Raw genomic sequence first — 26626 nt, forward strand, 5'->3', positions numbered from 1 at the left:
TTATGCCTGCAGTAGAATCTATGGAGGAGGAAATGATCCTGGGACGATCTTGGATTTCGCCAGTAACTATAATATCCAATGGGAAAAGAGAACGGCACGAGACTGAACAAGGGTAACAATGTCATTTTAGTGCCCTTATGGAGACCAATAAACAAAGGGAATCAAGCTATGATTGAGGATATGGAAACACCAAGCACGGTAGCAACAGCTCACGTACCAGAAAATGCACCAACCCCACAATCCATACACAAAAAATAGCCAAAGTCACCACGTACTCAGTAGCAGTGGGTGCGTAAGGGTCAACTTGGAAACCATCTATACAATGATGCAAAGGGAGTAAATAAGGAATTAGGGAAAAAAGTTCAAAAATGAGACAAGGGAAAGAGATTGCCTTCAAATGATATGGGTACCCAAATCCCACCCAAAGCCCATCATTGCAAATACCTTCAGAAACAAAGAAAAGGACAGAAAGAGCAACCAAAGCCAAATCTCGGCTAAAAAAAATGCTAGGAATGCATAAACATTGGTGTGGAGAAAGAAGCCAATTCAACAGGATGAACTAAAAATAACAAACCCACTACTTGTACCCACCACAATAGAGGATTTGGGCGATGTTATTGAGAAGAAGAAGGCAAAGGTGCAACAAATGGACATAGATATAAATCCCAATTAATAGGATTCAGTAAAATCACTCTTCAGTTGGATCAAGCACTCTCACACGGAGTTAAAACGATTGCAACAACAAATGCCCAGAAGTGTCAAAGTACCACCTTAGTTTCCATGGCAATAAACAAATGGAAGTACAAAGGTATCCATTACTCAAAAATGGATACAAGGTTAAAACCAGTTTTTTAAAAAAAACAAAAATAGAAATGATCATTCACTTCATCCAACCAACTTTTGAATGCATGATTGAGTGTTTGAGCATGAAAGGAATGTAGGGTATCAACCTTGCACACACCCGACACAAAATAGTTCACGCCATGAACTGGTTCCAAATAGTTCACGCTGTGAAACAGTCCAAATAGTTCATGCCATGAACCGGTTCAGTGGTTCACGTCGTGAAATGGTCACTTTTTCTTTGACTAATCATGGGAAGCCATGTGGCATACTACATTAAGGTAGCCTCCCAGTTCGATGGCGACACCATAAAATCAAATTTCTTTCTCTTTTCGTGCATTCTGCGTGTGTGCGATCCTCGAGCTTGCATCTCCACGCTTTCGATTCCCATTTGATCATTTGCCTGCGAAATTGACATGTCCAAGTTGAGGTGGGAGCTTGTACCTTGCCTTCGTGTTTTCTTTCCATTTTTTCAGTTCTTTTCTTGTTGAGCATAATCGTAATTGCATGATAAAAAATTCACACAAATACAAGAGTTTATTTAATTGCATAGGTGTGTTTGATTGCTCCCCGTATCTGCAAAAACCTACATTCTCATCGTTTCACAAAACCCCGCAATCACATGGTAAATCAAACCCTGCACTTTCATGGAAAGCTATTTCAAGGGATTGAACCCTGCACTTTCACAAAAAACTGTTTCACGGGATTGAACCCTGCACTTTCATGGAAAATTGTTTCATGGGCTTGAACCCTGCACTTTCATGGAAAGCTGTTTCACGGGATTAAACCCTACACTTTTATGGAAAATTGTTTCACGATATTGAACCCTGCACTTTCACGGAAAACTATTTCATGGTTTTAGACCTAGCACTTTCACGAAAATACCATTTCACGGGTTTCGACTGTCTCACGATTTTAGGCAGTTTCATGGTTTTAGCCCGTCTCACGGAAAGCCTGCACTTTCATGGTTTTAGACTAACTCACGGAAAAACATCTCACAACTTTACACCCTGCACGTACATAAACCTGCACTATCACGATGTGCACCTTCGCACCTAGAAATTCATACCTCCTTATTGGCTCACACCACTAACACACTTCTCATCAAATATAACCTTACATACACTTCAAGAAGAAGAAGAAGAAGAAGAAGAAGAAGAAGAGAAAACAACAAGGCATGTCACATGCTCTCACTAGTCATCAGACTAACCTTCTTATCATTCTTATAGATGTCAACCTCAACTACCTCTGACACGGAAGCCGAAGAAACTCCGGCAGTGACATAGGCCAGTGCAACTGGATCACCAGTTATTTAGCAGAAGGAAAAGACCCACAAGGAGCCCGAAATTGATCTATTTGCGTCAGTATGCACATGGCTCCATCATAAGCAAGGAAGTCCACACTACTTATGGAAAGATAGCTCTGCAATACCATAGCCCTGAGTTCTTGTTGCAGATCTTAGAGGATGCAAAAGTCAAGGACAAACTAGAGGAAGTTGGCCTAGGACAGATGGCAGAATGTCTCCCTCGAACCATTGATACATAGTTGTGTGGTGCGGAGTACCTTAAGTCATACGATAAGGCCACTAAGAGGGGAAAAGTAACTAAAGTAGATGGAATCATAGAATAGGTTTTAATCTTAGAGGATTTGATACGAGATGCCCTATAGTTACCACCATCTCTTAAGATACACTCCCACAATTACAAAAAGATGCCCCTAGATGCTATGCTGAAAGAAAAGTTCTTACAACTCCAATGGGGTTGAGTATGACAATATCAGAGATGAGGTGACCAAAAAGGCCTGCAGGGCAATGTCACTCATAATGCAAGTAAAGCCAGTTGGACAGGTACAATAGGGTTCCCTTTAACAGGATAGCCAAAGTAGATGAAGAAAGAGAAGATGACTAGGCATATTACATCCATAGAGAAATCGAAAATTATCTAAAGGCACACCAGTCAAAGGTATGCAACCCGTACTTGATGACGGAGGTGCTGAATCATATAGCACAGCGGCCTCTTCTAGATCTAGAACCAAAAAAACAGATGCAACTGGTAATACAGATAGCACCACCACCACTTACCTCTCTGAAGAAATGCAAGAAGGATAAGCCTTACTGATGGACACAAAGGAAATCATGAAGGAGCTTAAGAAAAGCAGAAAGAAGAAAACTGAAAGGAAAATGAGAGGAATAATGCATGACGTTGCAGAGGAAACACAAAGAATAGAGACCGAGCTAGCCCAGGAGATAGCATCTTACCAGGAAGTACTAGGGCAGTGGGAAGCAGAGCAAGTTTCAGCTTATCAGCACCGCCAGAGGGGACAGTAGCACAAACACATCATCAAACCCCCCCTCTAAGTCCGGCACAATTAATTTAAAAAAACCTTTCCCCTCTTAAGAATTCAACAAATGTCAGATACACCTACTTCTGCTGAGCTGCATAAAGAGAATCAATAGGAAAAATTGCCAAAAGCAGAGCACCAAAGTCCCACGAAGAAGCCACATCACTCCAAGAAGAACAACTGGATACAAGAAAGCGACAAAGAATTGAAGAGACACCAAGCCCTAGCAAGAGGCAATGTTTGGATGATGCAAAGGGGATTCCAGAGACATCCTTCCTTCCTTCATAACATTTATTACGACAAATTTCTTCATGAGACTGTGGAAGGCCTAGATAGTCTCTTACAATTGCCACACTCTGGACTAAAAGGAGCAGCAGAAACAAGTGCTTCTCAAGAGCAGAGAGTACGGTAATGCCATGTCATGACAGCTCATATGCTTCATGATAGAAATACAACGCTATGGAAGAAGGTCCAGGATGCAACCAATCAAATTCAAACACTCCAAGAGCATCTATTAGCAACAGAAGTAACACACAGAGATGTAATCCTAAAAAGCTTAAAGGCTATCGAGAGGAGGAGCAAGAAGTGAGATACCAAAAACTTGAAAATAATAATCTTGTTCTTAGCCAAACCTTGGTACAAAGAGTCAAGGAAAATACAAACTTGAAATCACAACTGGAAACAGGCAAAGGAATATATTCAAAGAGAAGTGACACATAACAAGGAACAAGCAAGCATCCAGGCTTAACAGCTACAAGAGTTCCAGAGTACCTTCCAAGCTAAGGAAGAAGAACTACAAGGCAACCTAAAATCACTATCCATAGCCCTTAAGGATGCTAAACAAAGAGTGCTCCAAATCCAACAAGAAAGAGAACAAAGCAATAAAGCAAATGCAAAAAAAATACGAGCACTAAACGAGACCATCAACACCAAAAACTTGAAAATGCAGAAAATGATGGATACACACAAAGAGGCAATGTTGTAGATTACACAGTAACTCCAAGCTAGTCAAGCTGCAAGATTGCAAAGGCTTAAGGAATGATGGATACACACAAAGAGGCAATGTTGTAGATTACACAGTAACTCCAAGCTAGTCAAGCCGCAAGATTGCAAAGGCTTAAGGAATGGAAGCTAATCCAACTTACCTTGTATATTCAAATGTCGCAAGTAAATTACTTAATCCATACCCAAATGCTCCTCCTACTACAAATCTCAGGCCGACTATATATTTTCTAGACTTCTTGCTCAACCTTTAGATTTTCCCACTAACACTCTCACCCCCGAGGAGTTAGCGGCACCCAACCCATCTCCACCACGGCCAACTCAAGAGGTTAGTACCACTCTACCCCAAGATACTCTTGAGTCATTTACTAATAATACTATTCTTGAGTCTTTGTCTACTATGCAGAATATGAGGGTTTTATCGGAGCAAGGAATCCTCTACACAAACCAAAGTTAATGTTCAAAGTGTTAATGCAAATAACACCTTTTAAACCTACTCGGACGGATCTTGCCAGAGGCCTATTCTGATGTTACTCCAACGAAGCCATATGTACTATTGCATGACATACAAAGCTTGCAAACCCGCACTTGTCAAATCTACTTGAAATCAGAATTGTTACATTCTTGGTAAGTTACTGCTTATGCAGGTGGAGAAAAGAAAACCCATTCCATACACACAAGGAGGATATACAGCCATTGTAACAGATGATGCCAGCTCCAAACTAGAAGATTTTGGAATACAGCCAGCATGGAGGAAAGAGTATGTAACTATTCTAGGATATAGTCATCAGTACATGTGTGCGCCGCCAACATAGAGGGTGGACCCTTTGTATATGCCAATCAAAAGAAGGTGGATACCATTGGAGTTCCAAGAGACAAAGCAGAGGGATTCACATGTTTGCTATAACTTTCCTTTATTCTTGCCAGCAACATATACACATATAGGAGAGCAAAGGAAGCAATTGCTCACTTGGATACATGCATGGTGCCGCATTCCGGACCCGACAATTGTCGCTAGTGTCCGATTTCTAAAATTGATTGTGGTCCTCATAGATAAATCTAAAGAAAGATATGATGTTCATTAGCTACAATTCGACATGGATCAAGGACCTAGTGATAGAGGCATGATGTTATATTATCATCGCCTAAAGTGTCTATCCACATACATGCATATAAAATTCGAAGATATGGTTGATGTCGGTTCTGGAGATCACACTCTGCATTTAGAAGAACCCTCAAAAAGCTTCAATCACGTCGGAACTTCTATCGTCACAAGTTCGGTGACCAGGTCTTTAGACCTCGGTGGTGACAGGTTCTGAGAACAGAACCTACATCAGGTAGGGGGGGATGTCAATCCCATTTTGGATTAACAAATATGCTCCTCCATTTGAGGACATTAAGTTGTACATTATGAGATATTGGCCACCCAAGGCCTTAGTTTAGTAAGTTTTGGGCACCCAAGTGTGAATAAGAGCCAATTGTATATAAAGCATTTTCTCATAATGAACGGACACAATCCCCCTTTGTGCAATGAGAGTTCTTGCTTTTGTCTTAAGAGAGAGTACTCTAGCACATGTGCCTTCTTTATACTTGTATGCTTATATGCTTATGTGGAGGAGTTACAGAGAGTTATTGCCTTGTGTGGTGGTGTGAGCGACTCTATGGTGATAGCGTGGATGTGGAGCTTCTCAAGTGAGCTTGGAGACCTTAAGGGACACAAGCTCGAAGCATTGGTAAGTGGCCTACGACAGTTGTGTTCTATTGCTTCTTCCAAAGGTGAATGCATTGAGTTCCTTCTTGGAGATGTGGTAGCCCATAACAATTGTTGAGCATCCTCACACAACCACCATTACACCTAGTGCCCAAACTTCATCTATGAGTCTAGTGCCAAATCCCAATGTCATTTCATATTAATACGGAGGCATATGCTATAAGTGTGGATTCGAACTTACCTTCAAGGGTTGTCCCCCAATAGAATAACAGTCACCCCCATCCAATTCAACGAGTATTAACTTCGTCACCACTGTACAAGGCGGACTTATTCATACGGCTCCCCTTAAATGTTATCATAAGGCATCCAAACCAAGTCGACAATTTCCAAGGAAATATATCCAAGGCAACAAAGAAGCAAAAATCTCAAGCTTTGACCTCAAAGCCAGCAGCCCAAGAGCCAAAGAAGTTGTCAAGGGAAATGATATCATGACCATTGAAAGTGGTTTGGATGATAGCTCCAAAGCTACCTACCTCGTAGAGATATAACGAGTGATCTCTTGTTCAAACTCTCTCTTTCCAAAGAGAAGAAACCCATTAACCATGAAAACCTTCCAAAAAAACTCAAAGAGTATCCCAAACCTGTGTTAGAGAAAGAGTGAATGAAACATGCCTAAGAGTTTGTAAGGAAGGTACAAGCTAAACTAAAGTCAGCACTTGAGCAAGTGGTTGTGTATGAATCACTAACCCTACCTAATCTGATCCTTAATCCCATCCCAACACCAATCATAGAACCTTAGAGCTTGCTAAAGGCCTTGATTGTTGCAACTGTAACCATTCTTGAGAGGCCATAAAACGAGCCAATTAAGGAGCCTCTACCTCTAGAATCAATCTGATTCCATGTACTGCTAGATACAGTGAAAGGACTCAGTGGTGGGAGGTGAAAGTTGGCCTTCCATTCGTAGCAACCATTATTGTGGTAAATAATTCTCAATCTATGACGATGGTTATTTTGAAGAAGTGGATTTTTTTATTATATTTAAACCTTCATCGTGAAGTTCTATGTGACCTGCAGGTACATTGAGAGAGAGCATGGATTAAGGCCACGAAATGCATCATCCAACTAGCAAACAAGCATTGCAACACTCAAGCTCCCCTTCAAAATTATTACCATCCTTGGTGTGGATGAGAGCACCCCAAACAGGCCAAGATTTACCCTCCACTTAATGAGCCACCACCTCAGGTAACTCCTAACACTCAACACTTCTCTCATCTTGTGGTGTTGGCCACCCCCTTAAACCATTTTGGAGATCCTAAACCTCGTCGTGGGACTGCCTCCAAAACGTCCACCTCAACAACCTTTTAGGGAGGTCACCAAGAAAGAATGGGTACCTAAGAGTACCTTGGCTAGCTAGGGCAAGTATAATGCCTATGCAAGGAACCAATTGGCCCAAAGCCTTGCAGATATTCGTCCCAAGAGGATGCCCAAAGCAACATAGTTTTACCCAAACCACGAGCCCTGATGGGTCCTTGTCAAGCTGCTAGAGAATCAAGGCCTTTATGAAGGGATCCTATCCATTTGGATCCGCAAAACCTTGCCTCTTCAACATAACCTTAGAGGAAGCTAAAAGATCTAGGTGGTGAGGGCGGTGGCCTAGGTAATAGTACCATCCTAGAAGTCTATGCTTTGTTGGATCTTGACAAAGTTTCTTAATGCACAAGGATTCTAGGAAGGAAATCCCCACATCTGGGTGAGATCAAAGAAACCCATGCACTGTATCTCCACAAATGCACCCTTGAACGTCAAATCCAAGTGGGTGTAGAGACCCAAAGCCATGCCTCCGATGCGAACTCCTAAGTTTAAGCAAGAATGTGAAGGCTCAGAAGCACCCGAATACATTTCACCATGACTGAGTGTGATAGGAGCCTTCTGTGGCCTCGTCTTTCAACCACACCACCCATTCAACCCACCCTACCTCTATATATCCCAAGTTCTCGACACCACCAAATCCCTTGAGCCATAGAGGCCGCATAACACTATTACAGCCATGGGCACAAAGTACTAATCTTGACTCCCCTAGAAAAGGGATGTCAGGTAAATGTCAAAGAAAGGAGCAAAGAGAGTCGAAGAAAGTAGTTGAGCTAGAGAAATTTTCAAATTGGATAAGCGTACACATGGGTGGCCATTGGCCATGCATGTCACCTGCATATTTCATGATGACGGGCATAATTATTTTTCACTTCTTGCATCTTAGGCACATAGAAACACATGCACCTACAAATAACTTTGTCAATGTCAACCCTCCATGTACATCTTTGGATGGGGGGACCATGGTGGGTGCAAGTCTAGCCCATGGTATGACCCATTGCTTGGGAGAACCCTCAACCATGCAAGTACTTCCAACAAGCTTCTATGACTATATCCTCTACTTGTTCTCTAACTCAACACCTCACCTTGGCTGACAAATTGATCAAATAAATCCTTAATCTATATCTTTTTGACAATGATTCATTAAGCCCTAATTAAGCTTTTCTTTCTCTTCACCTGAAACCCCATAGTCACTGGAGCTTCTGGTTCTCACTCCATAGAGAACCATTTGCCAAGATTTTTTCATCAAAAGGAAGTTCTCTTAAGGCACTTATTATTGCAGCTCAAAGAGTTGCTTTGAGATCGAGGTCTCCATTGCCAGCAACAACCATTTATAACAGTGCATTTTTTGAGAAAAACATAGATCCTGACCTCTGTCCTTCAAAATTAGCTAATTCCTCTTAGCCCTAAGGGTTTTCAGGCATGCCCAATATAATGTTGGGCTCAGTTTGTTGATTGGTGGTGGCCTGTATAGCAGTCAATACAAGCCTGTGGTATTTACAAAGGGCATCTTTGGTAAAATTAAGACTAATCTTAATTAAGAGTGGTTAAATCTTGTGTTTATGATCTTAACACTAGTCTTGTAATTGAGCCACTAAAGTGGCTATAGCCACAAAAGTGGCTCAGGGTCTCATTTAGGTTATCAAAAGGAGGAATAGGTAACCATATTGAAACTTAGCAATTACTAAAAATAGTAAAAAGCCACAAAAGTGGTTGAAATATTCAGCACCATGCTCTAATTGGAGGGCCAAAAAATGTTGTCAGCTTTGATTCTATCATCATTTTAAGTGAATACATGTTGATACATTTTCCACGGGATTTTTAGCATGTGTAAATATTATTTGATTAGGTTTTAAAAAGATATACAAACATTTAGTGCTACTTGGTAGGTTCCACCTAGTTTATGACTTAAAAATTAGTATTTTTGATTCATTCTTTGCGGCTTTATTTTTTTTCAACTTCGTATATGTGTTAAGAAGAGTTTCCTAGGAGGATTTTGTTTGAAACTCAATAACTTAAGAGATATGAATTTTTCAAAAAGCCACAAAACTGGTTTTTTTAAACAAGACTAGTGTTAAATCTCATCAGTGGTTGTTTCTATTACTTGGTTTATGCTCATTTTACAAAAGCCCCATCCTTTGGTGCATTGATTTCACTCTCTAAGTTGATGCATTCTCTATAGTGCAAATAGAAAATTGCCTTCACTAATTAGTGATTATTCAGCATGAATCTCAATTTTTTGAAACCATTGAACATTTGTGCAGGTCATCTGACATTGTAAAAATCCTTTGATCCAAATACCCACTCCAAATTAGTCTATTCTCTGTTTTTATGCTTTTGGGAGTGTGTTTGGCATTCATTGATTAATCTTTGTATTTAGCACCAATAAAAACCATTTGTCAAGGGATTAGACACTACCATGGGACTTCTAACACCTTCTCAAGTCTTTCTTCCATCAAGAGATTCTATATTCTTTCATTGTGTTATCATTTCTATCATCATAATGAACCTCATTATGATGTCTAAACTACTCTTTGAAGATGTAATGAGAGCTTCATTAACAAAGGTTGAGCCAACCAAGGCTTCAACCAAGGGGTGCATGTGGAGCTTCATCGAATTGAAAACAAAGACTAAGTACAACATTTGTTGGAGGTACAATAATGAAAAAGAAGCTGAGGAGAAAGAAGAAGAGGCCTAATCCAAGGCCCCAACTACATCAAGGATAGCTGGGCTTTCTAAGCCTAATAGAACCAACCCACCTGGAAGTTTTCTCTCTATCCTAAACTTGATGTAAACATAACTTGATCTCTAGCATCAACCATCATAATTGACATTGTAAGCCTAAATGAGTTAAGACCTATGGGCACCAGCATTGCCATCATAATTAGCATTGTAAGTTGTAACTAGGACTAGCATTGTCATCATCTATAGTCATGGATATTTTGTTAAAGGGAGGGTGTTGAAATAAACACCAAAATATCATGGGGCTAAAGGCATTAGGTTCTAAGGTTGTAAATTGGGTAATCACCTTACAGTCAAGATGCTAGTAAACATGGAAGAATCCATGAGTTGTAGAAGGAGCTAGACAACATTCAATGTGGCCACCTATGTGAATTTTACACCTAGAATAGTGGAGGAGAATATGGAGGCTAGAATCATGGAGAGAATTATGGGGAGAATCATGGAACTTTATTAGTAATTAGGCTTGATTAGCTTGACCTAATCACTTTATACTTAGCCTATATAATGAGGCACGCATCTAATGGAAGTACACTCTCATTCTCATTATTATGCCTTGCTTATGCTAATCACTATGTGATTAAGTTAATCAACATTACTTAGTGCTAATGTTACCTTCACCATGAGTTCATTCATCATGTTTGATCCACCAGGAAAATCAACAGTAGTTATTCAAGAATAGTAATAGAGACCACACCATTTTTAAGTTTATCTAGCCTAGTGTGAAGACTAGTCATTTGTATATGTCATTTTTTACAAAAAGCAAGAGAATCATTCCCTTGTAATAGTTTACTTATGAGCTCTCCTTCTTCCCTCTTATTTCTTGCTTGTATGCTTTTGAATCTTGCTCATTGTTGATGGAAGCATGCTAGATAGGTTTAATTACATGTTTTCTTCTTGCTATAGCTTGTCTTCTTCCTTGCCTTTGTGAGAGAGAACCATCACGAAGGACCATATCTTGCTGTCTCCATCAAGGCATAGAGAGCTCTCCCTTCACCCCTTTGGCAAGGAGTATTCTGATGTGACAATAGAGTGAGGATGCGATGGACGAGCTAGTGCATCCACATGGGAAGTTGCAGATTGTGGCTCTAAGACAAAACCCAATGACACATGCTTCAACAAGGCTAAGGTAATATCTTGACTTGAACGCCATCGAAGAATCTCATGGATCTACCTTTATAATCTTTGACATGGATAAACTCACATTAGAGGCTTTGGAGTCCACATTTTTCTATAATTGAAAGAATCTAGATCTGCCTTTATAATCTTTGACATGGATAAATTCACATTAGAGGATTTGGAGTCTACATTTTTCTATCATTGTTGAAAGAATCTAGATATGCCAAATGAGTGGAGACTGGGATACGGCAAAACGTGAAATGGGGTGGATTATCTAAAGGTGCCAAGCCACAATAACCTAAAGATGAAGCGACACATTGATTGACACATTAGCCAAGATTTCAACCCATCCTTGTTTGATATGGCTATCTTGCCAACTTTTCTCTTCCAACTTTGGATGAGGTATCAACATATCCTCATTATACACAATCATATCGCTATGCGTTATCATATGATCTACATGTTGTGGATGTTAACATAGTGGTCTACATGTCTAGTCCATCTCGCTAATTTTTGTCTTCCATGTAAATGTCATCCTCATTTGGTATTTTGATATTCCTAGCCTACATACTACCACATGATCTTCTTGCCAACCATCACATGATCCAATTGCCATATATATGCATATGGAATTGAAATTGTTATTTTTATTGTTCATTGTATGTGCCCTTGGCACATAAAGAATTTACAAGATTTTTTCCTTTGTTTACACAATAAACAAACACATCATGCTAGATAATTTACAACATTTTTTCCACTAATGCGACCTAACATCATGTGGTGTACAAAATCACTTCCCAAATGCAACAAAACCTTTTATATAATTGATATGTATGCATAATTTTGATTGTTAAGGGTGTATACTTAATTAATTGATCACTTAATGTAGTTAAGATTAATGAATTTAAGGTTGATAACTATAGATAGCACCTTCTCTTCCTCGCTTCCCTATCGGGCCTCCAACTTGCTACTATGCAAAGATGAGCCAACCTTGCATACATGGAAGATATAATAAAATATTTGTAGATCTTTCTCTTAACCTTTGCAAATGATTTTTTTCCTTGAAATATTTGATATAAAGTAATCAAAGCGATTAGAAAAAAGATTATGGCTTGTAACTTGGTTACATCCCCTCCCGAAAGGGGGCTTTCGAGGAAAAAAAAGTGTGGAATATGTTGGCAAATTTATTTCACACTCTCAAAAAGAAGAATGTTGTGGTCTCATAGCCTTGCAAAGCTAAAAACAATGGACCAATTTTTTTAAAAGAGTCGGGGGATTGGGAACTCGAAGAGGAGATGAAGAGACATCGTGAGGAGCAAGAAGGTGATAGTGTTGCGAAGAAGTTGCAACAAGATTGGATTTCTTCCCACCTCCATGCTCAAACTCAGCAAGAAAATCTTCATAGCAGGAAGGTACGTGTTAATATCCCATCTAAATTGGTTAGAAGGCAGATAGGCTTGTTCTCTATGTATAGTGCTATTCTATTCCATCTGGGGAAGCCGCTGAGCAAGGGATATTGGGAAATGGCTATAGGGTGAGGTGTTTCATGAGAAAGTCGTGTCTCAAGTTTTTTACCTAGGGAAAGGTTTCTTTAATGTGCTATTCATAAAAGAACAGACTGTGTTGACCTGTTTGTGAGGGCCCCCGCTATTCATGGGAACAAAGCTGGTGCATGAAATGCCTTTTGACCCTGATTTCGATGTAAATAGGAGTCTCGGAGAAGCCTGTCGACATCGTGGGTCTTTCGCACTGGCTGCTAAGACCTCCTGCATTGAGGGATTTGGCTAGCGCATTAGGTCTAGTGTTGTTTTTACCAAGAGATGACGATAATGTCTGCCATTCAAATAAAATTTGTATATCTCAGAACACACTAGTGGAGACGCCAAAAGTGCTGGAAAGGGATTTTCTAAGAGCATGCTTTAGATGTGGAGGCTTTGGCTACATAGCTAAGAATTATGGATTGGAAAAAAAAGCGAGGATGGATGGAGAAGGAAGGAAGGAGGAGGACTCAGATGGGGGGAGCAAGGTTGGGACTAGTAGTAACAGATAGGTTGATAAGGAAGATAAGGGAAAGGGGTCATGGAGGGAGGGGAACTTGAGGATCAGGGGTGGACTAAGGTAAGAGATAGAACTAAAGGGGGAAGTAATCTCAAACAAGTTAAAGGAGAGGCTAGGAAAAATCAAACCAAAATGGTGGAAAAGAGGGTAGGGGCAAAATACTTAGAAGGGTTGAGTCCTCGTTTTTATTCAATCCATTCAGCCCACTAGGAGAGGATAGTGAAACGTCCTCCATGGAGAGGTTTAATATACAAGTGGACATAGCATGTAGGGATTTACAATGAAAAGCAGGGGAGCATAGGGAAAACTTAGGTGGGGAAGAGGAGGCTGAAGTGGAGATGGTGCCGGCCAATGATTAAGGAAGGCGAGGATATGAAGAAAAATTCAGCTGTTTGGGGGTTGGTGAAAGACTGGAGGTTGTCAGTAATGGAAATTCAAGAACATAATATTTTTGGTATGAAGCGTGAGAGAAAGGAAAGCTTTAGGGATTGGGTGGTGTCGTATGGGGGAGTAAACTCAGGATTTAGTGGTCTCTTGACCATTGTTAAGAAGCAGTTAAAGCCCAGCATCATTGCCAATCATTCTAATGGTAGGATCTTAGTTGTAGAGATCCAAATAGATGAAGAGAATATGTGGATAGTCAATATTTATGGTGCTCATAATCATAAGGTTAGAGGAGAGATGTGGGGTTGGATTGCTAGATTGGATATTCAGTGTCCGTGCATTATTATGGGGGACTTTAATACGGTAGAGAAGCAAGTATATAGGTGTGTGGGAAGTACTATCATGAGATGAGTTAAGAGAAAAAGAAGTGGGAGAATCTTAGAGGCAAGATGAGTTAACAGAAAAAGAAGTGGGAGAATCTTAGAGGCAAGATGGGTTAGGTTGATGGTTGGGAATTGGGGGCATGGGGTTTTGATCTTGGGCATACTTATTTTAGCCTTCAATATTTTGGGTCATCCTCAAGATTGGATAGGGTCTTTTTAAGTCACCAAGATGCTTGGGTTCCTCACACTATTTCAGCTAAAGTGGAGACTTGCTTTGTTTTATCAAATCATATGCCTTTGATTTGGGGGTGGCACATAGCTGATTGGGGGGAAGATAAGCTCAGAAATTTTCCTTCAAGAAAGCTGAGGGTGAATAACCTATTGCTTAAGGATAAGTTATTCATCTCCCTTATTACTAAAGAGGCTATTAATAGATTAAAAGTAAGGGGGATAGGGAGGGGTCTTGGAGGAAATTTTCTAATGAAATGCAAGGTATCATTAAAAGGGTGGGTAAGTTAAGAGCTCAAGAGAAGAGACAAGAGAGGAAGGTTTGGGGGGAATTATTGGAATACTTACAAAAGAAGAGGTAGAGTGGAGGTATGTCTAAGCTAGAGATTGATCAATATGTGGAGTCCGAGGTGAATTTGAAGAGTGAAGATGATAAGCTAGCTAGGGAGAGAGAGAAAAGGGGGACATGTGGATCTCTTTTAATAATAACAAGAGGAAACCAGGTAGATATCTATTTGGTTTAGCCAAAGGTAAAGGGAGTAGGGAACTTCAAGGGCAAGTTAGACATGAGAGAGGCCAGGAGTTGGGGGATATTAATCAGATGCTGTAGAATGGGTTGAGTTCTTGGGAGCCACCTTGAGTTTGAAGGAAGATGGGTCCTAGAGAAGATTGTAGGCAAAAAACAGGCTGCTAAACTTGGTTAGTAAAGGTGTAGAAGCTGATAGGCTAGGTGGCTAGAGAGGGATGTGGAAATTAATGAATGTTGGGAGGCTCTTCAAAAACTTGGGAAGGAGTAATCCTCTGGGTGGTATGGACTATTAGTAGAGTTCTTTATTTCCTTCTGGGATTCTCTTAAGGACTGGGTGTGGTCTACATGCAAGAATGCCTTTGGCATAGGGTTGATGGATAATGACTTAAAGGAAGGGATTATGAAATTAATTCCTATATAAAATGCTTGCAACAATTTCAACCACTAGAGACCTATTACCTTGCTCACAATGATTTACAAGACTAGCAAAGGTTATTGCACTAAGGATAATCCCAATTAGCCCAACCTTGCAAGAGGTAATCTCCAGTGAACAGCATGGGTTCATTAAAGGAAGATCCATATATATGATAATATCTTCTCAGTAACAAAATAGGGAGAGAAGTGGCTCAAAGAACTGGCTAGAATTGTGTAATCTTTTAATTGGATTTAGAGAAAGCTTATGACAGGGTTCATTTGGTCCTTTGTAGCAAGAGTTATGGAGAAATTAGGCTTTGGAAACAGGATAGCCACATGTATTTATACTCTTATTGTTGCTAGAGTCCATTCTAAGTTGTTACTAAATGGGAGATTAGTTGGTGGATTTGAAATCAGAAGGTCTATGAGATAGGGTTATACTTTGGCCCCTTTGATTTTTGCTATTGCTTCTCACCCATTAATAGTGGCTTTAGAAGAAGTAAGTGGAAGAGGGATAGTGACTAGGCTGAAGCTAAAAAATGGAGAGTAGCTGGTTATCCAGTGCTTTTTTGATGATTCTCTGCTATTCTTGAAAGCTGATAATGAGAATGTAAGGAATGCATTGTAGTTATTTGTTGATGCCTCTAGCTCCAGATGTAATATACACAAATCCAGGATAATTAGTTTGATTGGGAAGCATAGTTTTGACATGGAAAGATAGGGTTGAAAGCTGATAATGAGAATGTAAGGAATGCATTGTAGTTATTTGTTGATGCCTCTAGCTCCAGATGTAATATACACAAATCCAGGATAAAATTATTAGACATTTAGGGGTGCATTTTGGGGTTAGAGAGTGACAAACAAGGAGCAATTGGGTGATTGAAAGGTTCTTTGGCAAGTTGAAGAAATGGGAAGGGATTAGAGTTCCCTTTCATTATAGGATGGCCATTGTTAACTCAGTAGTCCTTAATGCATACATTATGTTTCTTTGTCGTCCCATGTGGTAGAATTTAGAAAGTGTCATTGGAAAAGTATTATTGTCCCAATCCGAGATTTCATCTAGGCAAACTGTAATGATGGTAGGAAGGCATCTGCATGGCTTGGGATAAAGTAAGCCCTTCTAAAAAGTTAGGAGAATTAGGGATTTTACATTTTCCTACTCATGCTAAGGCTAGGATTGCAACAAGCCTACCTGAATGTCTTCAACAGGAGATTAGAGAGCTGGTTGAAGAGTTTGAGGTTCATTTTAAAGGCAAGTGGATTGGGTAGGATTGAAAGGATAAGTTGATGTCCTATGCTCCTTTGAAAATTGTGAATTCCCCTTTTTGCAAGTTCCTATGTCTGAATTGGAAAGAATTGATGGGCTTGATGAAATGGGATGGATGTAATAGGGCATCAGAGAACTCCTTCAGCCTTGGCATTTCGTGGACTCATAGATTTAACCCCCCTTTGGCTCAACTTAATGTAAGAACAACTAGGAAGTTAAATAGCAAAGGACTCAGGAGACTGGGGGATTGTTGGGATTGCTCCCAATTGAGCTACAAAGAATTGAATCAGATTAGGGGGGAATTGGAATACAACAGAGAGATATTTAGGTTATAAGAAGCAATGTGTTAGAGAAGGTTGAGAAGGGTTGGGTCTCTGTTGCCTACAATGGGGCCTACTAGCTACATGATTAGGCCTGGTTTAATGGAGATAAATTGCATAAAATAACTACCAAGGCAGTGTATAAAGAGATCAATAGGAGTGAGATTAATGTGAGGTACTGCAGCAAAATTTGGAAAGTAAGGTGGTGCTTGAGCACTTGGATGAAGAGATGGAGACTAATATGGAAACTACAAGTACATGTGAAAGCTCAAAATTTGGAAAGTAAGGTGGTGCTTGAGCACTTGGATGAAGAGATGGAGACTAATATGGAAACTACAAGTACATGTGAAAGCTCAAACCTTTCTTTGGAGAGTATGTATGTGGGCTCTACCTCTTCGGTACAAAATGCTTCAAATGAATATTACTACTAGATTATGCCCTAGATGTAAATCAACAATTGAAGATGACAAACATGCTTTTTGGGATTGTCCTGCAATTAGAGGTTTTGTGGTAAGGTAGGCAAATGGGTGGATGGGAGCTTGGTTAAGGGATCTTGGGATGATTAGTTGCTAGGGAGACTAACTGAAGAGGGAGGGGCTATTGGTCTAGTATTCTATATTATTAGGTACTGATGTCTGTAGGGGATTTAGAACTCTAGGAATCTGCTGGTATTTCATAAGGTCGAGTCAGGGGCTGGATGTGTCAGAGTTGATGTTCAAATGTGTACATTATCGTTGGTCTATATATTATATAAATAAGCTGAATGATAGCCTCTTTGTTGAGTTAGTCCAGGTTTTACAAGCAAGGATAAGCTTATGTAGGGCCTAGCTGTGCCGAGGTATTAACAGATACTAGGGTACCCTAACATCTTCTGATATGTGGTAGGTTTACATAAGGAAATATGGGAAGATTAGACACCCTGAATTTGGGCCCAAAACTAGGAGGTGGCACTAAAAAGGAGAAACAACCAGTGTATACTTTCCTAGCTTTAATTGAAAATCCTAAGTGAGATTACTTTGAAGAGCAGACCCTTAAGAGATGTACTTCTGGCACTCTTCTTGTGGGAAGTCTTATTTTTTGTGGGAGGATGAGAGGTGGGATCAAATATGTGATTTACTTAATAGAGATTGGGAGTCGAATGGATGTGGTAGGAGTAAAAAAGGCTTTTTGTAAATGGCAACTTTTGCCTTGTTAATATAAATATAGATCCTTATGGTTCCCAAAAGAAAGGGGTTATCACGATCCTACAATGTCTAGAAAAACATAAATGATTTAAGTGACCTTAGGATAAGGGTCCTAAGACTCCTTACCATGTGGAGATTTCTCCCTCTGAAACACGAACGCTATTGTGCATGCACACATGAGAGAGAGAGAGAGAGAGAGAGAGAGAGAGAGAGAGAGGTCATATTATACCCTATTATCTATCTCAAAAAGTTTTGTTTACAATCTTTATTTCTATCTTACTCTTTTGGTCATATTATAGAAAATGGATAATTTATGTTTTCTGAGGGATTTTTGAGCATGTTAGAAGAGGAATCCAGAGAAGTGTTGTTGTATGTGGAAGAATTAATATTTTTTGATTAAAAAGCCTTTGTCTCTTTTAGCTTGGGCTAATTCTTCAATCATCTTGGTCTTCAAAACGAAGGTCATAAGTTGCTATAAAAGTGATTTTGGGCTAAGTTTTTGCCTAGATTTCCATGTTACTTGTTTTTAGGTCTTACTTGAGGGTCAAGATAATGGAATTTGACCTCTTATCAAGAAGAAATGGATGAGCTTGGAAATAAGCTTTTAGAGCTAAATAATGTGTTCATGGGACATCGAAATAATGTCTATTTTTCGACACTTTTAAAGAAACTCTGATTTTGAAACCTCACAAGATTAAATATGGCTTTTCGACTAAATATGGTATTCACAACAAATACCCTAAGGTCACCACCTAAGGTTGTCGAGTATAGCCCATGGGCACATATTTAGTCTGTAGACATATTCATTAATTAGTGCTCGCAAGCGAGCACTAATTAATGAATATACTAAGGTTCAAACCCAAGGTTTGAACCTTAGCACCTTAGCCTTCCTCCCTCTCCATGATACGAAGAGAGAGAGAGAGAGAGAGAGAGAGAGAGAGAGAGAGAGAGCATGCTCTCTCCATGATACGTTGCACACAAGAGAGAGAGAGCCTTCTCTCTCCATGAGAAGCCATGCGAGAGAGACAGAGAGCCTAGAAAAAAAAAAGAGCCCATGAAAGTGAGAGAGGGGCGGTGAAGCTACGAACTCTCTGGAAAAATCCTATAAGATCCCAATGCCTTTCGAAAGCATCGTAAGGTTTTTTTTAAAATTAATTAATCAAGCTTCCACCTCAAAGGTTGGAGCCCTTGTCACTAATTAATTAATAGCAAAAAGAATTTGATACCCATATTGAAGGCTTTATTCAATGTGTGCAAAGCTAGTATAATTCCCACATTGTTTTCCTTCTTTCATTACTTAATATTGAGTTTGTGTGCAGGTCTACCTTAGATTGGTATCGAACTTCCCAATATATAAGGCCAGTACAACTTTTTGAATACATGATTAAACAAGATGCGTTTGCATCACTTAACAACCTTGTAAACACGCCTTTAAAAAACTAAGGAGTTTAATGCTTTGCCCTTGGGCTTTTAAGACAACGGCATCTCCTTGGCAAGGAAGGAAAACTACAAAGCTCACCTCTACATTGGACAGACACAACTTTTTCACATAGAGTGATGAGGCAAAGACCAAAGTCTTCTTGGTCGATTCAATGAGGCAAAGACCAAAGTCTTCTTGGTCGATTCAATGAGGCCACACTAGGCTTTATTTCTTAGCCTTTAATCTAGGGTTCAATAAGCTTTTGACATGCATGATGCCTTCTTCAATTCCATTTTGCCTTCTATTTTAAAAAAACTTTTGTGCTCCAATGCATAAAACCTTCCCCTTTACATACAAAGATGCACTGCCAATAAGAAGATTTTCTTGTGGACATTCTCTGGAACCTTAAAGAAAAAAAGGTAGGTCAAGTGGATAAGCACCCAAGCCTCCCAAAGTGGAGGTTGACCATTCAAATTCAACACACGGCATAATTCAATACCAACTCTTGAATAAAATTCTAAATTTGGAGCTTTGTTGCAATAAAATTACCTACTTTTATCAAAAGGGAGGACATAGTAGCGTATTTAAAATTTAACATATTCAAGGTATTTAAATATTACATCAATAACACAAATATAGGTTTCCTAGTTTCCCTCTTCATCTCTTTTTGTTATTTATTTTCAACCACAGTTTCTACTAGCTTTTTACAATTTCAACCCAAGGAAACTACTCAAGAAGTAAGCAATCACACATCTTTTTCTCAGTACACAACAAAGGAAAGCCTCTTACAAAGAAACTTTTTTCTTATTTGTTAAAAAGATGTGATCATTTCTTTTTATTATCTAGAGAAAAGCATGTGATTGAAGAAAAGCAATTCATTACTAACAATCTTTACCATGAGTTATAGTTTTCATGTATGCTATATATACATAGAGAGAGAGAGAGAGAGAGAGAGAGAGAGAGAGAGAGGGATTATCTACAATGCTCAGATTGCAATTAGGAAAACTATGACTGAAAATCTGTTACATTCTTAATTGATTTGCACTTTGATTTACATGGTCAAATTACTTTGCTTGTTTTCACTCACTTACACCATTACCAATAGATGAGCACCTTTAGTGTAGGCCGAAAAAAGAAATATAAGGATTGATAATGTCCATTAAAAGTATCATTTCCACACACACACACACACACACGTGTGAACCTTAAGACAGAGGAACAAGAAAAGAAATGCTCACTTTCAAGTAATATTCACAACATTGACATTGTGATGTAAACAATTTTCTTTTCCATTTATTAAAATTTTGCTTGCATTTTTTTCTATATGCAAGGATAATGTGAGTTAGCAAGAATTAACATTAAAAGCCAATGGGATTGGACGAGACGAAGATTCAAAAAAATCCTACACACTTTCAAAAGGAGATTCTTTAGGAGCACACTAAGAAGGGCACACCTTGAGCACAAGCAAACAGCTTAGTCAACCATATATAAGAAAAGGCCACATAACCAAATGTGGGGTTAAGGTGGGTGCCAAGTTATAAAAACAAGCCACAAAAGGGGGGTGGGATTTAAAGAAATGAAATCAAGATGTACATAATGGGGGGTGTTGTATGGGGTGGGATAACAGAGGGTGTTGTATGGGGGGTGGGCATTAGAGGGGTGTGAATTTTAATTGGTGGCTCTACAATTCTTTCTAATTTCACCGAGGGTACCAAACTGGACATTGAGGGTGCTGAGGTGGACCATGGCAGCGGTGAACTTGAGCTCCCACAGATTGCCATTGGAGGAGTCGAGGTTGGATCCAAACTGGCTGCCCAGGTTGGTGTGGAGGTCCTGGTCGGACGTGAGGAGGCCCCGGTTGGTGGCCAGATTGGAGAAATACTTGTTGTCAAATGTGAAAGGAGTCGCGGGGTCCAACGGTACGGTTGTTTGAGGGTTTGCATTGGGCGGGCACACCTGCTTCAGGTGGGCGGCGTACTGTGGGTCTAGTGTGGGATCGTTCAACGCCAGCCTATTGGAGAACGAAGAGCAATGGGCCCTCCCTATTGTGTGCGCACCTTCAACATCACAACCCCCAAGTATTAAGAACCCTTTCATAGAATGCAATGACAATGTGAGGATAGAGGTGTTGTTTGAGAGTCTCCATGGGTTCACGCTCTCAATGTGCACGCGGTGGCACGCATGGGTGTGTGGTGTTGTGTAAGTGGTGGTACGTATGGGTATGTGTTGTGTTGTACTTTCTCTCTACAAGCGCGATGGCACGCATGGGTGTGTGTTGTGCTGTGCAAGCGGTCGCACGCATGGGTGGGTGTTGTGTTGTACCCATGACCTTGAGATTCTCAAGATCATGGGTTCAAGCCCTCACTGTGTAAGCGGTGGCATGCATGGGTGTGTGTTGTGTTGTACTTTCTAATTCTAGCCCATTCAAAAAAAAAATGTAACCATTAAATCTTGTGAATGGTGGCCTTACCTGAGAGAGTGATCATTTCATCTTGTGAGAGCCCATGGGAGAGGAATATTTGTGTCAACACAGGTGTGGTCAACGTTGGCAAGGGCAAGCTTACTGTGGCAGCCAACGCAGAGGACACCCTCCCATCCCTCCGCCCTGTTGGCACTTGCCACGTTGGACCTCCAGTCTGCACCAACATACCTTTGATTATTACTGGCAAAACTCTAAGCTAAAATGAACATAAAACTATTCTTCCAAAGGAAAAGGGATATCAAATTAGTAATTCAATCCCTAGAATAAGCCTACATTAAAAAGAAAAAATCAATGCTTGTATGATTATCCTTAACCCAAGACCAATGATAATTATAGAATATTGTTCGGAACTAATTCCTGGTTGTTGAGAGGACTCCTCTCAGGCCCCGCATGCCCTTTTACAAACACCACACACCGCACATCACACACCAATGAAGAGTAACATAACAAAGTAGCATCAATCTGGCTTCGAACTCATAAACTCGGCTATATCAACCAAACACCTTAACAACTGAGGTACCACAGACTTATATTTTTTTTTTCCAAAAAAAAAAGACTAGAATGAGGAGAGTCACAGATTATTGTTATCGGGTTAAAAGAGATTTTTTTTAAAAGAAGATTTTAGAGTATGGGTAATTTAAGATTCTTGGTCTTAGAATAAGGATTATTAAGTAGGATGAGAGGCTTAGGGTAAGGAAAAATTGCAGAGTATTGACCTTAGGAAAAGGGTGGACGTACCAGCACAACTGAGTCCCGGGCTGCAAGAGCTACAATGTCAGCACAGGAGACAACCCCTGGGCACGCTGCCTCCACTGCAGCTTTGGCTTCATCTATCACTTCATACCCTCTCACAGTTTGGTTTGGAACAGCAGTTTTCTCCACCGGAGGCAAGCCTGCTGCATTGTCAAGCAGAATAGAGCCATCACACCCCTGCATTTTTTTGAAACTTGATTGTGAGAACCTTGAAGCTTGCTTAACCTTAACCTACCCTTAACCACAACAAAAACCAGAGAATTTGATATAACTATGAGTTTGCTCAAACTTAAATCAACCCTCATAATACCTAATCATCAGAATAATATGATGCAAATGCACTAGTGGTGCCTTGCTTGATTAGAGCTTGTTTAACCTTAATCAACCCCCATTATAACTACTGTAGAGATCTTGGGATAATTATGATGTAAATGCACTAGTAATTACGAATTTATTTATAATTTTGCGATGGGGGTTAAGCTAGCTGAACATGTAGTGCCTTGCTTACATTTAAGTAACCCACCATTACAACCCTCTAATACAAAATTAAGTGAGCATACCTATTAATTACAAATTAGACAAGCACTTGCTTATAACCAAATGAGATTACATGTGATGAGGTTATACTATAGTTTAAGGTAGGATTAAAGCAACCCATTAAGACATTTGATATTGATTTGATGGAAATTGAGTTAACATACCTGCACAAAACAATCATGAAACATCAAACGCACAAGGGAGGCAGCTATGGAGGGGTCCTTATGGAATGCACCAGTCACAACTTGGGTTACAATGGCCTCTGCTCGTGGACAGGTCAAACCATAGAAACCCACAAATTGAGAGAGAGCTACATGCTTTTCCAGAGAAAGCAAAAGCAGAAGAGAAAGCGGCAGTGCAGCGTAGGAGAAGGCCATGTTGTGAGAAGGTGGCCGGCGATCTCTCCCCTTATCTAAACAGTTGAGAAGAGCTTTCTGAATAACAAGAAATTACACTAAACTAAACACGGTCTCATTCAAACCTTTAACTACTGGTTTTTATCTAATTATTTCTTTGCGTTTTGGATTAGCTAGTACGTACTACTTAATGTAAATTATTTGAAGTCAAAATGGATAGTATTAAGCACTAATCAACTGTTAAAGGCGGTGCGCCGAGGTCATTTAATATGGGCAGTCATGAGTCCGCATTGAAATATCCGGTCTCGCCGCTACATCCACCAACCCCAGCCATTTGTAATAAGTGTGAGGTGATGACTCGTGAGTGACAGTGTAGTTCAATACCCGTTTCACTCCATGAAAAAGAGAGAGTTCACTTGAGGTTTTTGGCTAGGAAGTTTTTTTATTAGGGTCTTTACACAACCGAGGCTTCCCCACAGGGGGCAATGTGCCATGCAGCAAAAAGATATTGCGCCCCCCTTTTCTGTGGGGTGGACAACGCTGCCCCTGCCCAAGGCCGTGGGCTGGCTCTTTTCCCTTTGCAGCCTTTAATGAAAAGGTAGATGGTGGGACTTGAACCCAAGGCAAAAAGATATTGCGCCCGCCTTTTCCGTGGGGTGGATAACACTGGGCAGCCAAGACCCCCTGCCCAAGGCCGTGGGCGGGCTCTTTTCCCTTTGGAGCCTTTAATGAAAAGGTAGTAGTGGGACTTGAACCCAATACCTCACAACATATAGCCATCCATTCTAACCGATGGGCTATTGTAGGCACATTTGGTGTGTAAAGCTCTCATGCCCGAGAAAAGCAAAAAAGTTTAGCTTGGTGGGCACACCTTTTGGTCTATAAAGGCCCTTAGAGGCACAATAATATGGGGCCAAAATTTCAAATCACATTAATTAATAAGTGGCTCGTGAAGTTTTAGAGTCACAATAAGTAGAAAATTTTATTAAATCACCTGTCCTTCTCTTCATGATGAGCCCCTCTTTCTATATCTTCAGGATGAGCCCCTTCTTTCTCTCCCTCTGGCTTGTTGTGTGGGTTGTTTAGAGGAGTTTGCTCCCGCTCCTAAATTTCGTAAGCTAAATGGTACCTCATGTATGTATTACATGTATTTGTAATCAATGTTTATTAATTACACTCAACTATAAGCTGAAGCAAGGCTACAAGTTGTTGTATGCTTGAAAAATCTACAACGAAAATATGGAGAAAAGGGCACTATCTACTTTAAAAGCAACCTTAGTATATTAACCCTAAGACTATGTTAAGACAAATATGGGATCACACTCCTTTTAATGGGGTGAAGGTTCTCACCTTTCTCCTATACAATTTTTCAGTAATCTCATTTCTAGGTGATGATAAGAGCTGACATGTTTGGTTATTGTGATATTTGATGAAAAAGAATGTAAAAGTCAATTTGAATCTAGTTATCAAGGTCCCCAGCATTTATGAACAAGATAACTTATATGATATTCCCCAACATGTTTAGTGGTTACTTTCATAGTGATGTTAATGCGATAGAACATGAAATTGAATGTTTAATGGTTACTCTCATAGTGACATTAATGAGATAGAACATGAAATATGAATGTGTATGGAAGTCATGACCCCAACATTTAAGAACAAGAGTTCTTCTATGCTATTTCCATGTCTCTACACAAGAGTTGACCTCCCAAAACCTTTAAGGAAAAGGTGATGTGAGGGCCAAAACACATGTGCTCTTGAATGAGAAATATATTCAACACAAAGCCAAGTAACCAACCATGTAAAGAACTAGAGTTTATCCAAACAAGCACATGGAGGACTTAGTCGCTTATAATTTAAGTGTACCAAAAGTATATTTTTTTAAAACGGTTTAAATAAGAAGGGAAGTTAAATGTTTCTCTATAAGATTTTATAAGCATCGTCCCAATTTTGTTTCTCTTGTGGAGCTAAAAAGTTTCAATGTGATTTTTCCAAGTTGACAATAGTAATAGTTAGGTGTATGAATTTGCATGCAACAAAGATGACTAATGCATTATTAAAAGAGCATATGAATTAATTAGTGGGGGATGTAAAAGGGTAGGCCAGGTGCCCAAATGTCCTTACATGCAAAAGCCTCTAATCACACCCAATTATCTTGGTTACATGTGAAAGTGCCCATGTTACCACCATACAACATAACACCCTTAAGGTAGCCTACAACTCTTCATGTACTATGTTGTAGTATATGGTCCTAACTTAAGTGGAATGATGTACTACATGCATTCTCAAGGGAACATGACTCACCATACAACATAACACCCTCAAGGTAACCTACAACTCTTCTATCTTGTAGTATGCTATAGTATAGACTAACTTAAGTGGAGTGATGTAGTCCATGCATTCTTAAGTGGAGCATGAAAACCAAGGTCTAAAAATGCAATTACTCACAAAGTAGATCAAGACACTATGAACATGGATGTAAGTCATATAAAGTTGGAGAGAAACAAGGTAGTCAATTGTTGTCACATTACTTTTGATTTATTTTTTCTAATCGTTTTACTAGTCTTATTAAAAAATAAAAAAGATCACATTTTATGGTTTTTAGAGACTTTTTTAGAGAATTTATTTTGCTTTGGTTGTAAGGTTTCAAAAAATAAAATACTTTTACTCAGCATAAATAATTATTTAAAAAAAGTTTTAAAACATATTTTTCCATGGTTAGGGGTTTAAGATATATCTATAAAACAGTTTCAAATTTTTTAGTTTTTCTTTAGAAATCTTGGGCAAATATTTCAAATTTTGTACCTTAGATGTTGACATGTAGTGCTTTTTTTCTTGACCTATTAGAGAATACCTTGCAATTAGCACATCCTAAGCCCATGTCCTAGTTTTAGATCATTCCATGTCTAGATCACCTTTTAAGACATCAAGCCAAAGGTCGAGGCCACTTGTAGACTAGAAAAGGACCTAGTGGTTTAACATTATTCATTCAATAAGATACACCCAAATCATCAGTGAGCATTATGGGCTAGGCATGGGTACATGATGCTAGGCAGATTCCATCGGGTCAAATATTTAGGAAGCACTTTAAATTTAAGGTATTTACTAGTATTGCACTCACGCGTTGCTGCGGGCGGTCGACCAAGGTTCCAGAAAAGAACTATTTCCTCTCTACAACCATCTCTCTCTCTC

General features: G+C 39.6%; 1 protein-coding gene across 1 annotated transcript; it reads right to left on the bottom strand.

Annotated features, from left to right (window-relative positions):
* Positions 1-20659: 20659 nt before the first annotated feature.
* LOC147623113 (peroxidase 5-like) lies at positions 20660-23524 on the bottom strand. The gene is made up of 4 exons (XM_086821810.1): positions 23243-23524; positions 22527-22718; positions 21777-21942; positions 20660-21363 (listed from the first exon to the last, which is right to left on the bottom strand). The coding sequence occupies exons 1-4, from the start codon at positions 23453-23455 to the stop codon at positions 20975-20977; spliced, it is 960 nt and encodes a 319-aa protein (XP_086677936.1). The 5' UTR covers positions 23456-23524; the 3' UTR covers positions 20660-20974.
* Between the last annotated feature and the right edge of the window lie 3102 nt (positions 23525-26626).

The sequence above is a fragment of the Cibotium barometz genome, chromosome 27 (genome assembly GCF_041138505.1).
Source record: "Cibotium barometz isolate CiBa-2024 chromosome 27, ASM4113850v1, whole genome shotgun sequence".
Lineage (NCBI taxonomy): Eukaryota > Viridiplantae > Streptophyta > Polypodiopsida > Cyatheales > Cibotiaceae > Cibotium > Cibotium barometz.